At 46.9% G+C, this 20,818-nt stretch overlaps 2 protein-coding genes across 2 annotated transcripts in view; one reads left to right on the top strand and one right to left on the bottom strand.

The window, feature by feature from the left end:
* Positions 1-20,818, top strand: part of PABPC4 (poly(A) binding protein cytoplasmic 4) — a 563,337-nt gene that overhangs the window by 422,010 nt on the left and 120,509 nt on the right. The gene's annotated exons all lie outside the window — the stretch shown is intronic.
* On the bottom strand, positions 14,782-18,656 carry NDUFS5 (NADH:ubiquinone oxidoreductase subunit S5). Its single transcript, XM_063139703.1, has 3 exons — positions 18,580-18,656; positions 16,981-17,198; positions 14,782-15,099 (listed from the first exon to the last, which is right to left on the bottom strand). Exons 2-3 carry the CDS (start codon positions 17,194-17,196, stop codon positions 14,995-14,997), a joined length of 321 nt encoding a protein of 106 aa, XP_062995773.1. The 5' UTR covers positions 17,197-17,198; positions 18,580-18,656; the 3' UTR covers positions 14,782-14,994.

Genomic DNA, 20,818 nt, shown 5'->3' with positions numbered 1-20,818 from the left:
AGGAGAAGCTGGCAGCTTGGGCTGGGATGGAGGGAGCTGTAGCCCATGTCCTGTGGAGGACATCGGGGCACGGAAGCCTGCAATCCACCCTGGGCTCAATTGGGTTGTCTCCTCCTGGACGTCACCCTTCATGGCGGCCCAAAACAGACACCCCATTGCCTCGTCCTGATGTGTTCACTTCGATTTATGCCATAACAGAGCATGAGAATAAGCCCTGTCCGAGCACGCAGAAGAACATCCTTCCATCCATCCTAAAGCGTGATCAAGGGGGAAAATATTCTAAAAATGCCTGGAGGCATTGTGAACCAGCTTCCCGCATCCCATTCCTTACTTTCTTCTGGATCCAATCCAGGGCATTTGGCATTTGGGCAAATCCTGTAACACTCTAAAAATTCAAGGATAAATGTGGATTAATTTAACAGAAAAACAGTTCAACCCAAACATTTACACTAATTCAAATAACACAAGACAGGATCTTAGAAGACTTTTTCTTTTTCTTTTGATGAAGGAGTTTCTTCCAGGGCATTCGGACTTTGGTCATGTCACTTTTTTAAACAACATTAATTAAAGAAAGCATACGCTATAACTGTCCTTTATGCCTTAATTGTGTGTGCCCAGACCAACTTCCATAAGTTTTACTCAGTCAGGAGTGGAGGAATTTTTCCACTCTTCCAGAACTCTTAGATAACTCTCAAGCCTCAGCTAGGCCTACCGGTCTAGTGTGACGGAGGGGTGAAGATCTCGCGATATTTGTATAGCAAGAGGGAGAAGATGTTGCACCCGCCATTTTAATTTTGTTTTTAAAGAGGAAGGAGCGCAAGAGCGTTCATGTGCAAAAGGTACGTGTTTTTTAAGCATTGTCCCACGCCCCCACCCCACCCCCGATGGGCGTAGGTCCCAGCTCTTCGCGAGTAACTGCGAGGAGCCAGGACAAACCGTGATGGTGCACCAAACTTTCCGCGGTCTCGGGATCATCCCGAGACTGCAGAAAAAGCGGGCCTGAAGTGTAGGGCCATATCCCGGGGCAAGGGAGGGATCCTCCCTCCCTGATCCCAGGATCCCCTGCGCGTCATGTGAATGTACAGGGATGATCCTGGGGATCGCCCGGGATAAAGCCCCGTCTGGCTATGGCCTCAGTCTATACTATGTTTCCCCCCATTTCTCTTAATTTATCCTACGAACTGGATTTAAACATCAGCTGCACCACCTTTTATTGGTACTCACTGCTGTGGATCTCCACTAAACCCCTGACTTGCTTATCTGCCAAGTTTAATCATAGTTTAAATATGAGCTAAAGAGCCTCTTGGGTAGCATGAGAATTTTAAGATATTTAAATATTTCCTGTGACAATTGGACTACACTTGATTGGATGACTCAGACCAGAAAGGATGCTAACAAAAGAGCTGCTGATTGCATGTTTCCTTAATGCTTTGTCTCATCTCTCTTGCTTTTAAATGCTGCTCTTTGCTTGCAAATGTGTTTCTTTTGCAACCCACTCTCATCATTTCAGTGTCAGCCTCTGAAAAAAGCTCTCGTTTTTCATCATATTCCGTCATGACAGTGTCAGCCTCTGAAAGAAGCCCCACCGTAGCTCTCGTTTTCCGTCATACTCCGTCATGACAGTGTCAGCCTCTGAAAGAAACCCCACCGTAGCTCTCGTTTTCCGTCATACTCCGTCATGACAGTGTCAGCCTCTGAAAGAAGCCCCACCGTAGCTCTCGTTTTCCGTCATACTCCGTCATGACAGTGTCAGCTTCTGAAAGAAGCCCCACCGTAGCTCTCATTTTCCGTCATATTCCGTCATGACAGTGTCAGCCTCTGAAAGAAGCCCCACCGTAGCTCTCGTTTTCCGTCATATTCCGTCATGACAGTGTCAGCCTCTGAAAGAAGCCCCACCGTAGCTCTTGTTTTCCGTCATATTTTTAAACACTAGTTCATAACTGATTTTGGCATCTTTGTGGCAAATGACTTAGCGCAAGGCTGAAATGTCCCGTCATCAGGACCTCAAGCCAAGCTGAACGCCACAGTCACAGAGCTTTTTAACGCTGGATGTTGGGCTAAGTTACTAAGAGGCAAAGAAACTGCACTCTGCACATGCACTGAGGCACATTCTCCTTTATTCTCACATGCGGTGGGACTAAGCCCTCTGCATTTCTGGGTGATGTCATGCCTCACCTTGAAGAAGAGTCATCTGAGGAAGAGGAAGAGAGCCAGCTCATTGTGTGTACTGGAAATTCACTGGGAGGACCTGGGCTGCCTGCTCTACAAACCCTGCTTAGGGCACGTACCATCTGTAAACAGGACAGGTGTCAACTCACCCTTTTTATTTCCTGGGGCTTCACTGTTTTTCCTTCATGGTTCTGAGCTGGGATTCTAATCATTTACACACAGCCAGACCTAGGTTGGGGTTTTCACAAGAAGCACTAAGCAGATTTGGGTCAATGGCTATTTATATCATGCACTGACTGCACCAACCACCAGCAAATTGGCAGGACTCTTTGATGTCTGTCTTTTTGCAACTGCCTTTGGTTCCCTAACTCCCCCCACCCCCAGAACTGTTTCCTGCTTTTGCATCTTTATAATCCTCTTGTTGTCAGCAGCCCGGTTGCTTGCAATGACAAAGCGGGGTGGGTGGGTTTGCTGAAAGTGACATATAGGCCTGGTTCAGACAACGTGCTAAACCATGCTGCTTATAAACAGCATGGTTTATCATGTTGTCTGAACCAGGCCCGTGAGTGAAGTGGGGAGGTCATGGTCTCAGGTGGCTGAGTGTGAAACGTCCTGACCTTACGCCAAGCAATGACCCAGAGGAGCTGCAGTATTTGGCTTTTTGTGAGGAAGTTTGGGGTTTTCAACAGATTAAGTTGATAGTCCTCATGGTTGCAGCGATAGACTTCAAAGCGTGAGGGAGGGCAGGCCTGCAGACACCTGAGGGGTTGAAGGCTGAATACATTTTCCAAAGTGGGAGTGAGTTAGCTTCTGTGCTCCATAGGGTCACCTAGGGTAACCCTAGGGAATGGAGGACCGGGCTCCTGTATCTTTAACAGTTGTTCAGAAAAAGGAATTTCCCCAGGTGTCATTTGTATGCCTGCAGCACCTGGTGAAATTCCCTCATCACAACAGTTAAAGCTGCAGGAGCCCTGCCCTCTTTTGCGTCTGGTGAAGAGGGAAGGGCTCCTGCAGCTATAACGGTTGTGATGAAGAGGGAATATCACCTAGGGCTGCAGGCCTACAAGTGACACCTGTTGTCCTCCTTTCCATATGGTCACCGTATTTGGCAAAATCAGCATAATTTATTCAAAGTAGCAAACATTGTAAACCAGGGGCATGGGCCTTTGGGCTGAAGGGCCAGGTCCAGCCCTCTGTGTGTCCCCCAGATGACACGCCCCTTTCCCGTGGCTCCACCCCCTCTCCCTCAAATGCTGATTGTTTCATGGTTTCCCAGCTGTTGTACAGCTGCTTCCCCTTCTCAGAGGTTGAAATGCCTCTCCGAAGGCATTGCTACTGGCAGCAAGAGGTTTGAGCTACACTAGGCCGACATCTTTTGTATTTTGGGCCCTACCCTACTCCTTTTGCCTTCAGTAGCAGGGCCTTCTCAGTGGTGGCCCCCCAATTATGGAATGATCTCCCCGATGAAGCTCGCCTGGCGCCAACATTGTTATCTTTTCGGCGCCAGGTCAAGACTTTTCTCTTCTCCCAGGCATTTAACAGCATTTAACAGCATATGCTGAGTTTTTAACTGACCCGAGAATAGTTGTTTTAAATGGATATTGTTGGTTTTTATACTTTTGGTGGTTTTAAATTTTGTATATCTGTTTTTAATGTTCATTGTTTTTAACTTTTGTAAACCGCCCAGAGAGCTTTGGTTATGGGGCAGTGTATAAATGAAATAAATAAATAAATAAATCCCCACCCATGTGTGGAATGCAGACCCCCCTTCCTTGGGCTGAAAGAGGTTCAACACCCCTATTGCAGATATCTCCGTATGTTTAGACATGGAAAACAACTGCATTCCGTTCTGGACGCCACACTTAAGAGGGGTAGAGACAAATTGATGAGGTTCGGAGGAAACTGGTTAGGGGTATGAAAAACAAGTCCCATGTGGAAACAATGAAGCAGCTGGGTGTGTTCTGCCTTGTAGAAGACAAGACTGAGGAGGACGTGACAGGCGAGCACTCTTCAAACCCCAAAAGGGCTGTTGCAAGGAGGACGGCAAGCTTGTTCTAGCTCCGAAATTGGCACAAGTTACAGGAGACGTGAACATCAGGAGAAACCTCTTAATCGTAAATAGCCAGTCCTTGGGGGCCTTCAAGGGAAGGTTGCTCAGTCATTGATCAGAGTTCACACTCTGGTTTTCCTGCACTGAGCAGGGCGTAGGCCCCCTTCAACTCTATGTCTCTATGGGACTGTGCAAATGTACTTAATTTGAATAATTTCTGCAGGTTGCAGAATTTGGATGCAGAATTAAAAAAAAAATCCACACACCATCACTTGGGCCCCAGTCCTCTGGAAGGCATCCTTCTGCCCTCTGAAATGAACAAGAACATCAGAAGATTGCAGGAAGCCCAACTGAGCCATTCCAGAAGGTCTTCTCCTCCCCCTTCTATCGATTTGTTCTGTCTGCTCCCCGTCACAGGAGAAATGGAATATCTGTGTCACCCACCAACCAGACCAGGGCAGGGACATGCAGAATAAACAGCTCACTTGCTGCAAGACCCATCTGTGTTAAAGTAATGAATCCACCCGGGATCGAACAAGGAGGGGGACGGCGCGCTGCAAAGGAGAAGGTCTCCTTCCAAGGGCTTAGCTGAAGAAGCATCAACACCTAGGGAGAAGGAACGAATGGTGTGGGGAGCCCTTAACAGACACATCTGAATGGAAGCTCCGCTTTATATCTTATGATTTCCAACATGTGAAAACATTATGAGAGGAGGGACGTAGGCAACTGTCCGATTTTGGCCCCAGGTGTGCCCAGCAAGAAGCCACCAGACGAGTCGATTTCCCAACATTTGTGTCCCAGGGGGAAATGGGCCCCTTCCTAGATTTGGAAGACCTAAAGACGGTAGTGCACGCGCTGGTAACTTCGAGGCTCAGCTTCTGCAATGCACTCTACAATGTGCCTAGTCCAGAAATTTCAACTAGTGCAAAATATGGAGCCAGGTTGATCACCAGTACATCTAGGGGTGAGCATATTACCCCAACATTAAAATCACTCCACTGGCTGCCAATTAGTTTCCAGGCAAAGTATAAAGTGTTGGTTATTACCTTTAAAGCCCTACATGGTTTGGGGTCCAGGTTACCTGCGGGATCGCCTTCTCCCGTACAACCTGACCCGCACACTCAGGTCTTCTGGGAAGAATTTACTTCAGCCATTAAAAACTAGATTAACAACTGTTACTCAGAGGACCTTTGCTGCTGCTGCTCCCAGGCTGTGGAATGGCCTGCCGGGAGAGATCCACCATCTCAATAGTCTTTCTGAATATAAAAAAGCAATAAAGACTGATCTCTTCCGGCAGGCCTACCCAGTCGAATTTTAAGACGTCTGGCTGTTATTTTAATAATGTATTAGTTTTTATATGTTTTAATCAGTTTTATGTATTTTATAATGTTTTGTATTTTATGTTGTTCCCCACTTTGATCCACAGGGAGAGGCGGATAATAAATGGATATTATTATGATTGTTGTTGCATTATTATTATTATTATTATTATTATTATTATTATTATTATTATTATTATTATTATTATTATTGGCAATCGGAGAAGGCTTAGGAAGCCTTGCCTGCCAAACTAAGCTTCCAGTGTGTTCCCTCAGGTATGAACCTTGGAACCTAGCACACAAGCAAAGCACACAGTTTTGCTTCTTCCCACAGGAGAGGACCCATAATTCTGAGGGACCCCAGAGATGCTTAGTAGGATGGCAGCAGAACGTCAAGCCCCAGAAAGATATTTCTACAGGTCTTGCTGGATTATTGCACCTGCTTAGCCTCAGCGTGGACTTTGCCTCTTTGCAAATTCGTAGCTTTTAGGAGTGGGATTAATCCCTTCTTGTCTACAGACTAGAACAATTTATAGGAGGGGTGAGGAACGTATGGCCTTCCAGATGGTGGACTATAACTCCCATCAGTCTTAGGCAGCATGGTGAATAGTGAGGGATGATGGGAGTTGCAGTCCATCATCCCAACCCTGATCAAAATGGAGATGGGTTCTTCTTCTCCTTCTCCTTCTTCTTATTAGCCTGGCCAGGGCAGGAGGAGCCAGTTGGCTGCTTCCAGGTGGGGATGGTGCAGCCCCTCCTTGCTCAGCTCTGCAACCCCAGGAACTCCCACCACCAGTGCACAAATCAGCCAAATTCCTGGTTCGAGGCCTTCATGATCCTGACATCTTATTCCAATGAAGCAGCACAGGCTGTGGTTGGAGCCCTTCTTTCGAAGTAAAACTGTGTCTGAGACAGAACCTGAACTTATCCTTTCACGTGGATCTACTCAACGTGTAAGTTCTCCAAGCTGGATTGCATGCTGCTCTGTAAGCACCAATCATTGAGGGCTGGCCCTAAATGCGAATGGAGCAATGAAGGCAAAAGGTCAGATGATCGTGTTGGGGAAGGATTAACCACTTGAAAGTTCTCCTGCCCTGTTCCATTTCCCAATGGGCCTCCCATTTTGATCCAGCAGCAGCAGCAGCAGCAGCAGCAAGCGCCCAGGCCAGAACACAGCTGCGGAAAGGCAGCCTGGCATAATTAGCAGTTTGCTTTCCTCTGCGGGCAGCAGGGAAATTAACACACTCAGCCAAGTGAAGCTTTCTTGCTGACTGCACAGTGTGCGAGGAAAGGAGCATTATGTTCATGTTTGTGTTTGAAAAGAGAGCTGGAGCTATTGGCAAGGCCTGCTTGCCAGCATGACAAATCTGCTTCTCCTCGTCATATACTTACTCATCGAAACCTCACCACCTTGAGAATTACACGTTTTAAAGGCAACGTTTCAAACAAAGGATCTTCCATGATTCAACAAACTGCAGCTTCTCTCTCTCTCCCTCTTCCCCCACCCTCAAATATGAAATACAAAGAGAAAATGATTTTGGCGTTATTTTTTTCGTGCTGTATTCTAGTACCTTGTGGATCGTGGGAAACGTGTCCCCAACCACCAGCCATTTTCCCGTCACTAGAGCCACACCAGGGTGAAGCTCTAGCAATGGCAGCGATACCAAACACAAGATCCTGATAGTTTTTGTTCCATTTGGACCTGGTCTGTCCTGTTATCTCCTCCTGTTATTCTCTCCCTTGGGAGGACTTAGAAAAAGGGTGAATAATTTGTACTTCGATTTGCTTCAAAACTTTCCATTGTCAGTGATAACATAGCAGTCCGTGGTTATAATTTGCGCCTGTGACATGTGCCCCTATGACACACCTGTGCATTTTCCTTCTGTGAGCGCTTTGTTGCTTTAGTGTGACATTCCATGACATTTAGAAGCCTACACAGCGTAGAATTAAAGAGTGCTAATGCAGAATTGTGTTATATACATGAAGCATTATGATGAACTCCAACAAAACTCTATTTGGAATAAGGATGCAAAAAGGAAGAAGGGAAGAATCCTGAAATGTACAAACACAGCACCGCCCTGCACACTCATGTCCTCTGGGAAGAATCTAGTTCAGTCAATCAAAGTTAGGCTGACAACTGTTACCCAGAAGACCTTCTCTTCTGCTGTTCCCAGACTGTGGAATGGTCTGCCGGAGGAGACTCATCAACTTAACAGTTTATTAGCATTCAAGAAAACTATAAAGACTGATCTATTCTGGCAGGCCTATCCAGTGGAATTTTAGGATGTTTTTAGGACGTTTAATGTATACTATGTTTTTAATCAGCTTTACATATTTTATACTTGTTGTTGTTCGCCACCTCGATTAAAACAGAGAGGCGGGTAAGAAATAAATTGATGATGACAACGACCATGGCCAGATCTACACCAAGCAGGATGTAACACTTTGAAAGTAGTTTGAAAGCGGTATATGGGATGTGTCCTGGGCCCCAACAGTTGTCAATACCATGATAAACCGTTATAGAGCAGTAGTGTAGATCCTGCCAATGACTTGTGAAATCCTCAATTATTTCCTGGACTTGGGCCAATGGCCATTACAGGGTTGAAGGGTGTGGTTTATATTGGGGTGGGGTGACCAGCTCAGCTTGCAGTCCTCTCCTAGGCTCGGCTCTACAGGCAACGTACAATGGATTCAGATACCTTCACAAGAGGTTTCTATTTCATGTATTCTACAATACATGGGGAAACATTAACTTCTGAGGAGCTGCGTGGCACAATGTCTCCGCTCCAAAGCCTACACTGAAAGAGATAGAGAGCGTTTCCACTGGGACCTCCTGCAAGAGCTAAAAATGGATGATTCTCTTAAAGCTATATGCATCACAACTCCCTTTAAGCCTGAGAAAATTGCACTGCTGCTACAATCAACTTCATAGCCCCCATCTGCATTTCCCTAAAAGCCCAACATACCAGGAGACTGGATAAACAGCGCAGGATTATACAGCAGGGCTTTCTTACGTTCTTCTAACTCCCCTTCCCACCCCTAGGCAAAATGGGAATAACCACACCAGGCTACTTTGGAGGACTGATGTAACCCAGAGTTTCTCATCCACAACTCTGCCTCCTGCAACTGTAAACTGCACGTATTGTCAGTGTAATGTTTTTAACGTTTATAAACCCGGGGGGGGGGGGGGAAATATTAACAAGACCTGCATTAGAAAGATCATGAGCTCCTGTCTTTGCTTCAGCTTCTGATTTTTAGTAGACATGCTATGAAAAGGAGGCTGTCCTTCTGTTGTCCTTCTGCCAGCAGGCAAAGACAGCTTTATTCAAGGCCTTTGGTCTGCAAGTGAGTCAGTTGCGCTGGGTGCTGTCTTTTTTTTTTTAAAAAAAAAATCTGTAATTGTTATGTTCTTACTGTATTTTAATGTATTTTATTGTTTTAATCAATTTTAATTATGCCTGTAAGCCACTTTGAGTGCCATTTTTTGGTAGAAAGGCGTGGAACAAATCAAAATCAATCAGTAATACAGCTGCCCAAACCTAGAGACTGGAAACTCCTGGATTTCTAAATTGTTTGTTTTAATGAGGCTGAATTACTTCCTAACAGGGAAGACTTAAAAAAAAAAAAGATTACTACAGCCAGAAGGGTTAACACACCGATAGTGGGTGTGTTAGCCATTCCATTCACGGGCTAAAACATCTAAAAGGTGGGAGCAGGCTCATTTCTCACAAAATGAACAGGTAGAATAGCGGTGGCACATTTTGCTTCATATCTCGGGTCTAGAGACTTGGGGTTTTTTTTGTTTTGTTTTGATGAATGCTGGGAATATAGTGATTATGGGTCAAGACGCTCCCTCTTGCTCCTTCCTGTGGACACCTTTGACCTGCAACAAAATGCTGAAGCATGGAGTGCTCCTGCACAGGGTCCCAGCCAGCCAGCCAGCCAGCCAGCCCTGTCCTTTCTTTGGCTGCCCCATTCCATCCCATCTTCCCCCTGCTGGTTTTCCACTTCTCCCCAACCCTCATCCAGAACTCTGTGCCCACTGAGCATGCTGTCTTTATTGGGCTGTTTTGCAGGGGGAGGTTCCCCATTAGGCCTTCCCCCCCCGCAAATATTTTTGTATTTCTGCAAGCCTTCGATTTGCTGCACCCCAAGCCACATTCTAAAGCCCAAGCCTGCTGATCCCTCCCGCTTGTGAAAGCAATGGTGCAGCTTGGGCTGGACCTGGGGGCAGAGGCCCAGGGCCCCACAGCCGAGCCGCTGCCACCCTCATGCCTACCCAAAGAGCAGTAGATGATGGGGACAAGGACCCACCACTGATGATACTCGTCTCAGCATCCTTTATTTTTAAAAGGCTTTATCGACAGGTGAGCTGGCACACACAACGATCTGACCTTTTATGCGTGGCCCCAAAAGGAGAAATGCCTCACCACAAGTAGGACACCTGGCCGCCATAGATTGCACGAGGTTACAAATGTCCATTTTATTATTTTAAATGTTAAAATGTATTCTCTCGCGCTTTTACAACAAAGAAGTGCTTCATCTCAAGCAAATGTGTTGATGATGAGGGCAGCGCAAGTAAACTCCATTTTATTCTGTGGGTCATGACAGAGCTATGATTTAAATGCAAAATTGCACATGCTCGGAGTATACAGCACATTCATATGTCAGGGTTAGCAAACATGATTTTTTTGTTTTTACTTTGCTTTTAAGGTATCAGGAATGTAGAAGCAGTTGTAGAGCAACGGAATGCTGGGGAGAATGGAATTCATAGACACAGCTGTCTAAGGCCATGGCTAGACCTACGGGTCTCACGTGACGGAGGAGGAAGGATCTTGCGATATAGTTATTGCAAGATCTCCCCCTCCGTCTACACGCAGCGCGCAATGTCCTAGGACAGCGGTTCTCAACCTGTGGGTCAGGACCCCTTTGGAAAAACACATATTTCCGATGGTCTTAGGAAACTGTATTGACTGAACTATGTCATGTATCATCTTTTGTATTATTAAAGCTATTGTTATGTATTATTTTCATTAGCAAACCATCCCATGACAATGGATCGTGTAGAGAAGAACGAAAATAATTTTATGGTTGGGGGTCACCACAACATGAGGAACTGTATTAAAGGGTCGCGGCATTAGGAAGGTTGAGAACCACTGTCCTAGGAGGAAGAGGACGTAGTGCCCGCCATTTTGTTTTTTTTAAAAAAAGGAAACGGAGTGCACAAGCGAAAAATGTGAGGTGTTTTTTTTAAAAAAAATTCCCGCTCCCCCACCCCACCCCTGATGGGCACAGAGCTCCTCGCAGTTACTCGTGAGGAGCTGGGACAACCTGCAGCCCGCCCACGTGTTCCGCATGGATCATCCTGAGACCGCAGAAAAAGCAGAGGAAAAGGCTATGCTGATATCCCAGGCCAAGGGAGGGATCATCCCTCCCTGCTCCCGGGATGCCCTGTGCATCATGTGAACGCGCGGGGATGATCCCGGAGCGATCCCCGGGATATCGGCTGGTCTAGCTATGCCCTAAAACAGGGGCGAGGCTGCAGCCTGTAAGGCCGTTCATTCAGGTCTTAAATGGTGCTACCTTGACTATGAAAGGAAGCACACAGAAAACCAGTTTGCTGTAAGATGTCATCATGTGGTAGTTGTTGCAATGTACAATTCAGTAGGAGGCAGGATTATTCTATGCAGGTACACAAAAATAACCTGCCTGCCAGCCACAAATATAAATATGGAACAACAAGGGAGCTCTGTGACTTGATTGGAGTGACAGGTATGACTTAAAAGCAAATTTCCCTTGCTTCCTGGCAGAGTACTGGGCTGTCAGTTCTGGGCTGGTAGACAGAGCGGAAGGGAACAGAATCCCAGCCTGGAGCTCCCTGGACTGCTGGTTCCTCTCTATTCGGCCCTGGTTAGGCCTCATCTAGAGTACTGCGTCCAGTTCTGGGCTCCACAATTCAAGAAGGATGCAGACAAGCTGGAGCGTGTTCAGAGGAGGGCAACCAGGATGATCAGGGGTCTGGAAACAAAGCCCAATGAAGAGAGACTGAAAGAACTGGGCATGTTTAGCCTGGAGAAGAGAAGATTGAGGGGAGACATGATAGCACTCTTCAAATACTTAAAAGGTTGTCACACAGAGGAGGGCCAGGATCTCTTCTCGATCCTCCCAGAGTGCAGGACACGGAATAATGGGCTAAAGTGACAGGAAGCCAGATTCCGGCTGGACATCAGGAAAAACTTCCTGACTGTTAAAGCAGTACGACAATGGAACCAATGACCTAGGGAGGTCCTAGGCTCTCCCACACTAGAGGCCTTCAAGAGGCAGCTCAACAGCCATCTGAAAGGGACACTTTAAGGTGGATTCCTGCATTGAGCAGGGGCTTGGACTCGATGGCCTTAGAGGCCCCTTCCAATGCGACTATTCTATGAAAACAATATTGCTTGAATTTGGGGGCGGGGGGAGCTTGATGGCTTAGTGGCCCCTTCCAACTCTATAATTCTGTGAAGAAAAGAGCAGGTCAAGCTCTTTTAAGGGACCTACGATGAGAGGCATCCTGGCCCTCACATCCTATACAAGCCTCTAACTTTTCTTTGAAGACATATGATGCAAAGGAGTCCAGAGCCTGGTCCTTTTGCTCCCCGCCCCCACCCCCAAAAAAACAGGCACCTGCATTTACCGAAGGCAACAATGTCATCTATGGCACCCTTTCCCAGCCCAGCACCCTCCAGATGTATTGGATTACAACTCCCACATCCCTGCAATGCTGTCCAAGGACAATGGGAGTTCTAGCCCAACACATCTGGAGGGTGCTGGGTTGGGAAAAGCTGACCCGATAATGCTGGCCCAAACGAGCACAGGCATGGCCCGCGCTTTGCTAAACACGACTCTGAACTTTAAAAGCTAATCCAGCCGTTGCAGCTCCAAGCATGTGGACAACGTGAGAAAACGTGCTTCTTTTCTTAAGTCATTATTAGAGGTCGTGTTTTGTCGTTTCTAGGCTGCAAGCACAGAGTGGTCATCGGGGCGTTAGCGAGACCTCTTGTAATCCCTCTGGGTTGAGGCTACGCTACCTCTCTGTCCATTGCTGGAATTAAAACAAAGCCAGCCACAATTTAAGAGCAAGGTTGTCTACACCCCAGAATTTAATTTTTATTTAGGTTCTGGGCCCATGCCAAATTCATGCACCATCACAAACTGCTACTAACACAAGTTACACAAAACGACAAACACTGCAGACTAAATTATGCTAAATTTCACATCCTATACAAACTGAACATGATTATTTCTATTCCCCCCTTTTTGCATAATGTTTATTATGTTGCATAACTTGCTTTAGTAGCCCTGCGACGGGGCATGACCCTCTGCAACAGACTGAAGCCGCCCTGCCTCCAAATGGCAATCATCGCTCTCTTGAACATCTGAGATTTCTGCAGGTGTCACCTACATGTTTTCAAAGTGACCTCTGTAGCCACGAAAACTAGAAACTTGTTTCGTTGCTGCTTTGCTTTACGTATATGAATGCCAAGATGTTCCGAGAGCTGAATTCTACCCTCGCATCCCATCCTTTGCCCTCCTGCAGAATCACTGCATTCACCGAGCTCTATCAGGAAGGCACCAGGCCACGTTCACTGCCATGCCCCCTCTGCGCTGGGCTAGCCAGCCTGCAGTTCCCCCCTTCCACAAATTCCAGAAGCCTTTGACCTTCGTCCCCATCTCACGGCCTCTACAACACTCCCCAATAACAATACACTTTTACTGATTAGAAACAGGCGAAATGGATAAGCCTGTGGCCACAAATAGTTGCTGCACCCCCATTTGGCTCTGCACAATGGAAAACTGCTACTATTTACACAACGTCAAGAGGACGTTCAAGGCACTGTATAGGCTGTGGGGTGGAGGTAGGGGACACAGCCTCAGTCCAGACAGCTTGCGACAGTTCTCAGCAGGACAAGATGTGAATTAGCTATGCATAAGGTGGGAAGAGCAAAGCCCCAAGAGAATGTCCAAAGGTTGCTACATGGGCACTAACAATGGATTCTCTGCGTGGCTTGTTTGCGAAAAATAAGGCTCCTTGCGGAAAACGGGATGCCCGTGGTGGGTGACTGTATTGTGTGGACTCAGTTACAGCAATGGGGTGGGAGGCAAAGGAGCTAGTGGTAGAGCCAGTGTGGTGTAGTGGTTAGAGTGCCAGACTACAAAGCCTCACCTACCCATGAAGCTCACTGGGTGACCATGAGCCAGTCTCTCTCTCTCTCTCTCTTAGCCTAAGCTACTACACGGGGTTGTTGGGAGGATAAAATCAGAGAGAGAACCATATATGTTACCTTAAGCTCCATGGAAGACAGGCAAGATATATATGTAATAAATACATAGATGGATGAACTTGTCTGAGACAGCAGGAACAATCAGCAACTGAAAGGAGAGGATCCCTTTTCAGCATTTAGATCAGACACAGGGAACTTCAGCTTGTGGACCACATCCGGCCCATGGGAGTTCCTCCGTCCGGCATGCCAACTTCTCCCCCAGGTCCCAATCCCTCTCCCAGGCAGCGAAATGCACTTACCTTTCACCAGCAGCTGACCAGTTAAACGCTTTTCCCTGTCAGGAAGAGGGGGGTGGGGCCTGGGGAAGAAGATGCTGAGAGCTTCGGCTATTGGGCGGTATAGAAATGCAATAAATAAATAAATAAATAATGAATAAACCTCATTTTGGTTCCACCCACACTGCATTTGGCCCCAAAGGCTTTTCCCAGGTTGGAATTTGGCCGCTGGGCTGAAAAGGGTTCCTGGGCCCCAATCTAGCGCTCAGGTCTCCTCCTTAGGTATTCTCCTTCCTCGTCACACATTCCACACTCTCATCGAAGACAGAAGAGAAGATTGAGGGGAGACATGATAGCACTCTTCAAATACTTGAAAGGTTGTCACACAGAGGAAGGCCAGGATCTCTTCTCTGCTCAAGTTAAAGGAAGCCAGATTCCGGCTGGACATCAGGAAAAACTTCCTGACTGTTAGAGCAGTACGACAATGGAATCAGTTACCTAGGGAGGTTGTGGGCTCTCCCACACTAGAGGCAGCCAAGAGGCAGCTGGACTACCATCTGTCAGGGATGCTTTAGGGTGGATTCCTGCATTGAGCAGGGGGTTGGACTCGATGGCCTTGTAGGCCCCTTCCAACTCTGCTATTCTCTGATTCTATGATTTGCACCTTTGTAACCGTGAAGGTGAAAAACCTCAATCAGCCACACTCAAGACCCAAAGAGGGGATTTTATTCAAGTCAGGGACAGACACCAGCTTCACTTTACCCGTAAGCAACTAGTGCTGGGAAGCTAGAGGAAAATGGTTAAAGCCAATAGGTTCTACCCCAACCACAAACAAAGCTTGTAAAAAACAAAGTGTTGCAGAGGGGCTGTGAATGGCTTCCTACTCTGCTGCCTGCAGGGTCATCAACAGCAGTAGTTCAAGGCGTGGTTTCTGGTTTGCCAGTGTGGTAGTCAGGTGGGGTGTATTTCCCTTCCTTCATCAGCTTCTTTCTCTGTGTAGTGATAGCCACCAGGCGCTTCATCTGCCAGAGGGAAAGAGAAGAGAGTTGTGAACCTGTCTTCCAAATTAAAACTTGTCCTATCCTGCTGGTCAGAGCATGGAGGAGCGGGTACAGAAATCTGACCTGTTCCTTTCACTGAACGGCTCAAAGTTAACTTCAATTTAACAATCCCCTTAATGTGCTCTTACTCATTGGTCTGCCATTGGTGACCTGGGAGCCACACATAGATTGTGGGTCACACTGGTGGTGGTGTTTTGTTCAGATTTCTTTGAAAAGGGAGAAAAAAAATGGAGCTGGGGGGGGGGATGACCAGATGCAAAGGAAGTTGTGTAAATTGCAGTAATAGATGTTTTTCTCACCCCTACATGAAAGATTCACCTGCCAAGATTCCCTCTTCTTGCACAAGTAAAAAGAAATACTCTACTGTCCTACTTTGCATCAGGCTACTGTAGGAAGAAAAGGGGAAACATGGGACAGTGATCAAATATATCGAAAGGATGTCTCCATATTGCTATTTGTGGTTAAAAGTAGGTCCTATGCTCACTCCAGCACTGTTCAATTCAAAGTGTCTGCATCTGTTGACGGTAAGGGCGAGGTTATACTTTGCTAACTAAGGGTTTGGATAGGGCCCTGTACAGGCAACCATTCACATGGATTGCCAATATCTCCTTGCCACAAAACAAGTGAAGTCTGCCAGGCTCCTGAGGTGCATGGTTAGCTGACTAAGACCCTCCATCTGTCCTCTCTGAGCTGGAGGAAATCATGGAAGGCCTGCTTTGATTGCCATGGAGAGGGGGCGGGGGCAGGAGGAAAAAAGCACTTTGGTATGACAACAATAAAAAAGCTGAGACAATTAAATTTAAAGACAACAAGCAGTTGCGTATGAAATATTTAACATTTCTTTCTACGTACGTTTACAAAGATTTAGGCCACAACCCTAGGGTGACCATATAAAAAGGAGGACAGGGCTCCTGTATCTTTAACAGTTGTATAGGAAAGGGAATTTTAGCAGGAGTCCTTTGTTTGCATTCAGCACCTGGTGAAATTCCCTCTTCATCACAATAGTTAAAGCTGCAGGAGCTATACTAGAGGGCCCAGATACAAAGGAGGGCAGGGCTCCTGCAGCTTTAACTGTTGTAATGAAGAGCGAATTTCACCAGGTTCTGCATGCATACAAAGGTCACCTGCTGAAATTCCCTTTTCTTCACAACTGTTAAAGATACAGGAGCCCTGTCCTCTTTTTCATATGGTCAGCCTATACAACCCTATGTCTGTTTAAACAGAACTAAGTCCTACAACCGAACGAACACTCGTGAAGCCCAGCCCACACCCAGAAAGTGTTCCAAGCAGACTTGAAACTTCCATGTCAGAAATGACCAAACGGCCATCTGGCCCAACTCCCCACTGGAAGACTGTACACCAACCTATGGAGCCTTGGCTTCAACACACCGCATATGGTGTCTGGAACATCGTTTAGGACTGGGCTGTGAAACTGTGGCCCCTCCAGATGAACTGCTACTTCCATTATCCCTCACCACTGTCCAGGCTAGCTGGGGCTGCAGTCCCAAAACATCTGGAGGGCTACAGGTCCCCAATCCTGACACACGACAAAGGCAACTTCTTCACCCCAAGTCTTTCTTTGGAACCAATAACAGCTGATTACTCCCACAGGCTGGGAAGGCTACATTTCTACTCCGCAAAACTATTCACAATACCTCCTTCAAGTATCCCATTGGACGTGGCAATAAGCTATGGTGGGATCTCCAAGCCATAGTTCATCATTGCAGCAGTAATCTGGTCTGTGCGAGTGCGCTTGCTTTCTCTGACACAATGGCTAAAAAAATCATGAATAAAACGACCATCCAGCCCCCTCAGGTCCTCTGCATCTGTTTCCCCCCTCACCATTTTGTGCATGTTCATACATTCGAAAAGGTCTTCCTTCTCCTGCTTGCACTCCTGCTTCGCACGTGTCAGTCCGATACCATCAGCACACTCCAGCCACTCCTTTTCAAAAGCGTGGCACACACTGGCAAGTTTTAGGGGCTGCTTGGTACTTTGGATGAGAAACCATCTGTCAAGGTCAATTCCCAGCTTGTCTTGGAGATCGAGAAGTGGCATGGCTGAGGTGGGGGAGAGGTGGAGGAGGAAGAGGGGAGAGGTCAAGGAAAGGAATTGCACAGCAAGGCACACTACAGAAGAGACAAAACCCTGAGATTATCCCAAATCTGTCCAGGCCAACCTGATTTGGTTCTGGATTTGGCCAAATCCAAAGCACAACCCTAACTGCATGTTCATTGTGAGTTTTTGTATAGCTTCTTCTATGACTGTTTAATGCTGACATAAATGAGAGAAGACTGTATCTAACTCAAGATAATTTTTTTTAAATTAAAACTTTCCATTTGTTTACTACAATGTTGATGGTTTCTATTTTCAAATATCCACCTTATTTCCATAACTGGGAAGAAAGATACGTTTAGATACCTCTTAGTCATGGCAAGGAACACCATCACTTATATAAAACAAATACTGCTATACTTCTAAACTTCATAAATAACACAGCATCATTGTGGTTAACGTGTTGGGACTGATGAGACACGGGTTCTAGCCCCCACTCAGCCATGAAGCTGCCTGGGTGAGTTTGGGCAAGTCACTGCCTCTCACCCTCACCTACCTCAAAGGGTTGTGAGGATAAAGTTGTGAGGATAAAGTGGAGAAAAGGAGGACCCTGTGAGCCCTTTGGATTCCTTGCAAGAGGAAGAAACGGTGGGATACAAATGTCATAATAAATAATCATAACAAACACTGCAATTCTGTGTGCTTGCTATGATACACATAATGCATTTTATACCCTTAAACCAAGTTTAGTTCCAGACAAAGAATACTGCAATACTAGGGTGACCATATAAAAAGAAGGACTGAGCTCCTGTATCTTTAACAGTTGTATAGGAAAAGGAATTTTAGCAGGAGTCCTTTGTTTGCAATCAGCACCTGGTGAAATTCCCTCTTCATCACAACAGTTTAAGCTGCAGGAGCTGTACTGGAGTGCCCAGATACAAAGGAGGGCAGGGCTCCTGCAGCTTTAACTGTTGTGATGAAGAGGGAATTTCACCAGGTGCTGCATGTATACAAATGACACCTGCTGAAATTCCTTTTCCTATACAACTGTTAAAGATACAGGAGCCCTGTCCTCCTTTCCATATGGTCAGCCTAACATCCCAGCCTCATTTTTTTCACTCCAAGACTGGGGTGGGGGCGAACACAGCCACGGCCACCCCACACGTTACGGCTTAGGGGAGGGAAGGGGGTCGGTCCTTCTCCCCACTCCAGACCACCTTAATGCTCATCTTCAAGGGCCTTTTGGGACCTGGCTGAGACGTCCCCCGCCCCACCCGCACGGAAGGGGAGGGGGCGCGCCACAGACCTCCCCCTGCCCCTCGGGGGTGCACCCTATGACCCCGCCCCACACTTCATAACGGGGGCAAGCTTGGACCCCTCTCCCACCTCCTCCTTGGCTGCCGTAGCGACGACGCCTGCTCCCTCCTCGTCTGTCCTTGCAGGGCTTTTACGACAGGCCATCATGCGCGCCATCGCCGCCCACTTTCACGACACTCATGCCGGCGGCGATAGTCGTACTGTGTTGCTGCTGCCGCCGCTGCCATAAAGCGCACGTTTGGCATAGAGATATGAAATGTTAGACCGACTCGTCTCATCGTCTTTGAGACTACTCCTGGGTTTATAATGGGGAATCCAGTTTTAAATTTCGCCCTCCCCAGGATGTAGGGGGAGCAGCAGTGAGAGTGGCCCAAAGGGACCAATGCAGAAATCCAGGGTTTTACCACAGCTGTGATTGGGGAGCACGTGTGTTGTCCATGCTCTTGCTATGGGCTTATTTCGTCTGAAAATAATTAATTTCATTTCTCATTGAGTTTTTAAACGCAAACAATGCACATCCCAATGGAAATACAATTTATTATTTCCATTCTGCGGTGAAGTGGAGCGGCTGTGGCTGAGAAAGTGGGTTACAACACTATCCCTGCAATGTAGTCCTCTATTCATAATTATTTTATTTAGAACACTTATATACCACTTCCCATTTTAAAAATCCTAAAGCAGTTCACACCATATTATGAAACAACACATCATTAATAGTACAACAGCCTTTAAGTTAATGGTTGGGAATAGCCAAGGTAGACAAAGCACATGATTGTTGGTACTGCAGAGGGGAACTCAATCTGGAGGAGGGGGCCACCACAGAGGCGGCCTGTTGCGGGGTTGCTGCCCGACAAGACCCTGCCAGGTGCACCACAGATGGGAAGGCCTCCCCTGGAGATCGCAGTAGTCTAATGGGTCTGTACAGGGGAAGTCTATCGTGCAGCTAATCTGTCCCAAGTTATTTAGACCTTAATATTTCAACAACAACAACAATAATATGAACCGGGCTCAGTAGCCATCTGGCAGCTACTGCATCTCTTTTAGCACAGGTGTTACTTTTGCAGGGCCAGGCACTCCAATCAACAGCCTCACTGCAGCATTCTGCAGTGGCTGCTGCTTCTGAACCAGCCTCAAGGGCAGCCCCGCATGGGAAGCATTACAGTAGTCCTGACTCAATGGTTACCAATGTATGGGTCACAGAGGCCAAGGTATCTCTGTCCAGGAGCCAGCATGCCAGCTGAACTTGGTAAACGGTGTTCTGTGCTACCGAAGCCACCTGGGTTTTAGAATTTTAAATTTTGTATACTCGTTTTTATCTTAATTTTAGAATTTCTGTAAACCGCCCAGAGAGCTCTGGCTATAGGAGTGGTATATAAGTGCAATAAATAAATAAATAAATGACAATGATGACTCCAGGAATACCCCTAAACTGTGCACCTGTTCTTTCACAGGGAGTGTGTTATTGTGGATTTCCAGGTAATTCCTTCACAAAAAAAGGCCCATTGACTTGCATGTTTACTCAGAAACAACTCCCATTAGGTTCTTCTCGATCCTCCCAGAGTGCAGGACACGGAATAACGGGCTCAAGTAAAAGGAAGCCAGATTCCGGCTGGACATCAGGAAAAACGTCCTAACTGTTAGAGCAGTCTGACAATGGAATAAATTACCTAGGGTGGTTGTGGGCTCTCCCACACTGGAGGCATTCAAGAGGCAGCTGGACAACCATCTGTCAGGGATGCTTTAGGGTGGATTCCTGCATTGAGCAGGGGGTTGGACTTGGCCTTGTAGGCCCCTTCCAACTCTGCTATACTATGATTCTATGATTTGATAGAGCTTATGCCTTAGCAAGTGTGTTTGAGGTTAAAACTAACACTAAATGAATAAGGTTGCACTCCTGTACATATCCATTTACCAGGGGGTAAACTTCATTAAATTGAGTAAAAGGAGTGACTTCTGAGTACCTATATGTAGGATTGCTCTGTAAATGACCAAAATGCCTACTGAAACCGCAAGTTTAGACTGTGTGTCACTCTAATTTTCTATATTGATAGAAAGAACATTGAGATTTCACAAGCCTATGAGGGAGACCGACAGACGACCCCTAGCGGCCAGCAGGTGAAAGCACCGCCACCCAGGGCCTCCTCGGTGCGGCTCGTTCTCCTGGGGTTCTCGCATGGGCTTCCTCTTACTTCAGCGCCCCTTGCTGGCGAGAAGCGGGAACTGCACAGGGACGTCACGGCTTTTCAAGGGAGGTCGGGGGGGCGGATGGAGCTTCTAAGGGCAATTCCAGCCAGAGTCTTGTGCAGCT

The sequence above is a fragment of the Elgaria multicarinata genome, chromosome 13, assembly GCF_023053635.1.
Source record: "Elgaria multicarinata webbii isolate HBS135686 ecotype San Diego chromosome 13, rElgMul1.1.pri, whole genome shotgun sequence".
In the NCBI taxonomy this organism is placed as follows: Eukaryota; Metazoa; Chordata; class Lepidosauria; order Squamata; family Anguidae; genus Elgaria; species Elgaria multicarinata.
The sequence above is the reverse complement of the archived record's forward strand: the minus strand, read 5'-3'. Positions and strand labels throughout refer to the sequence as shown.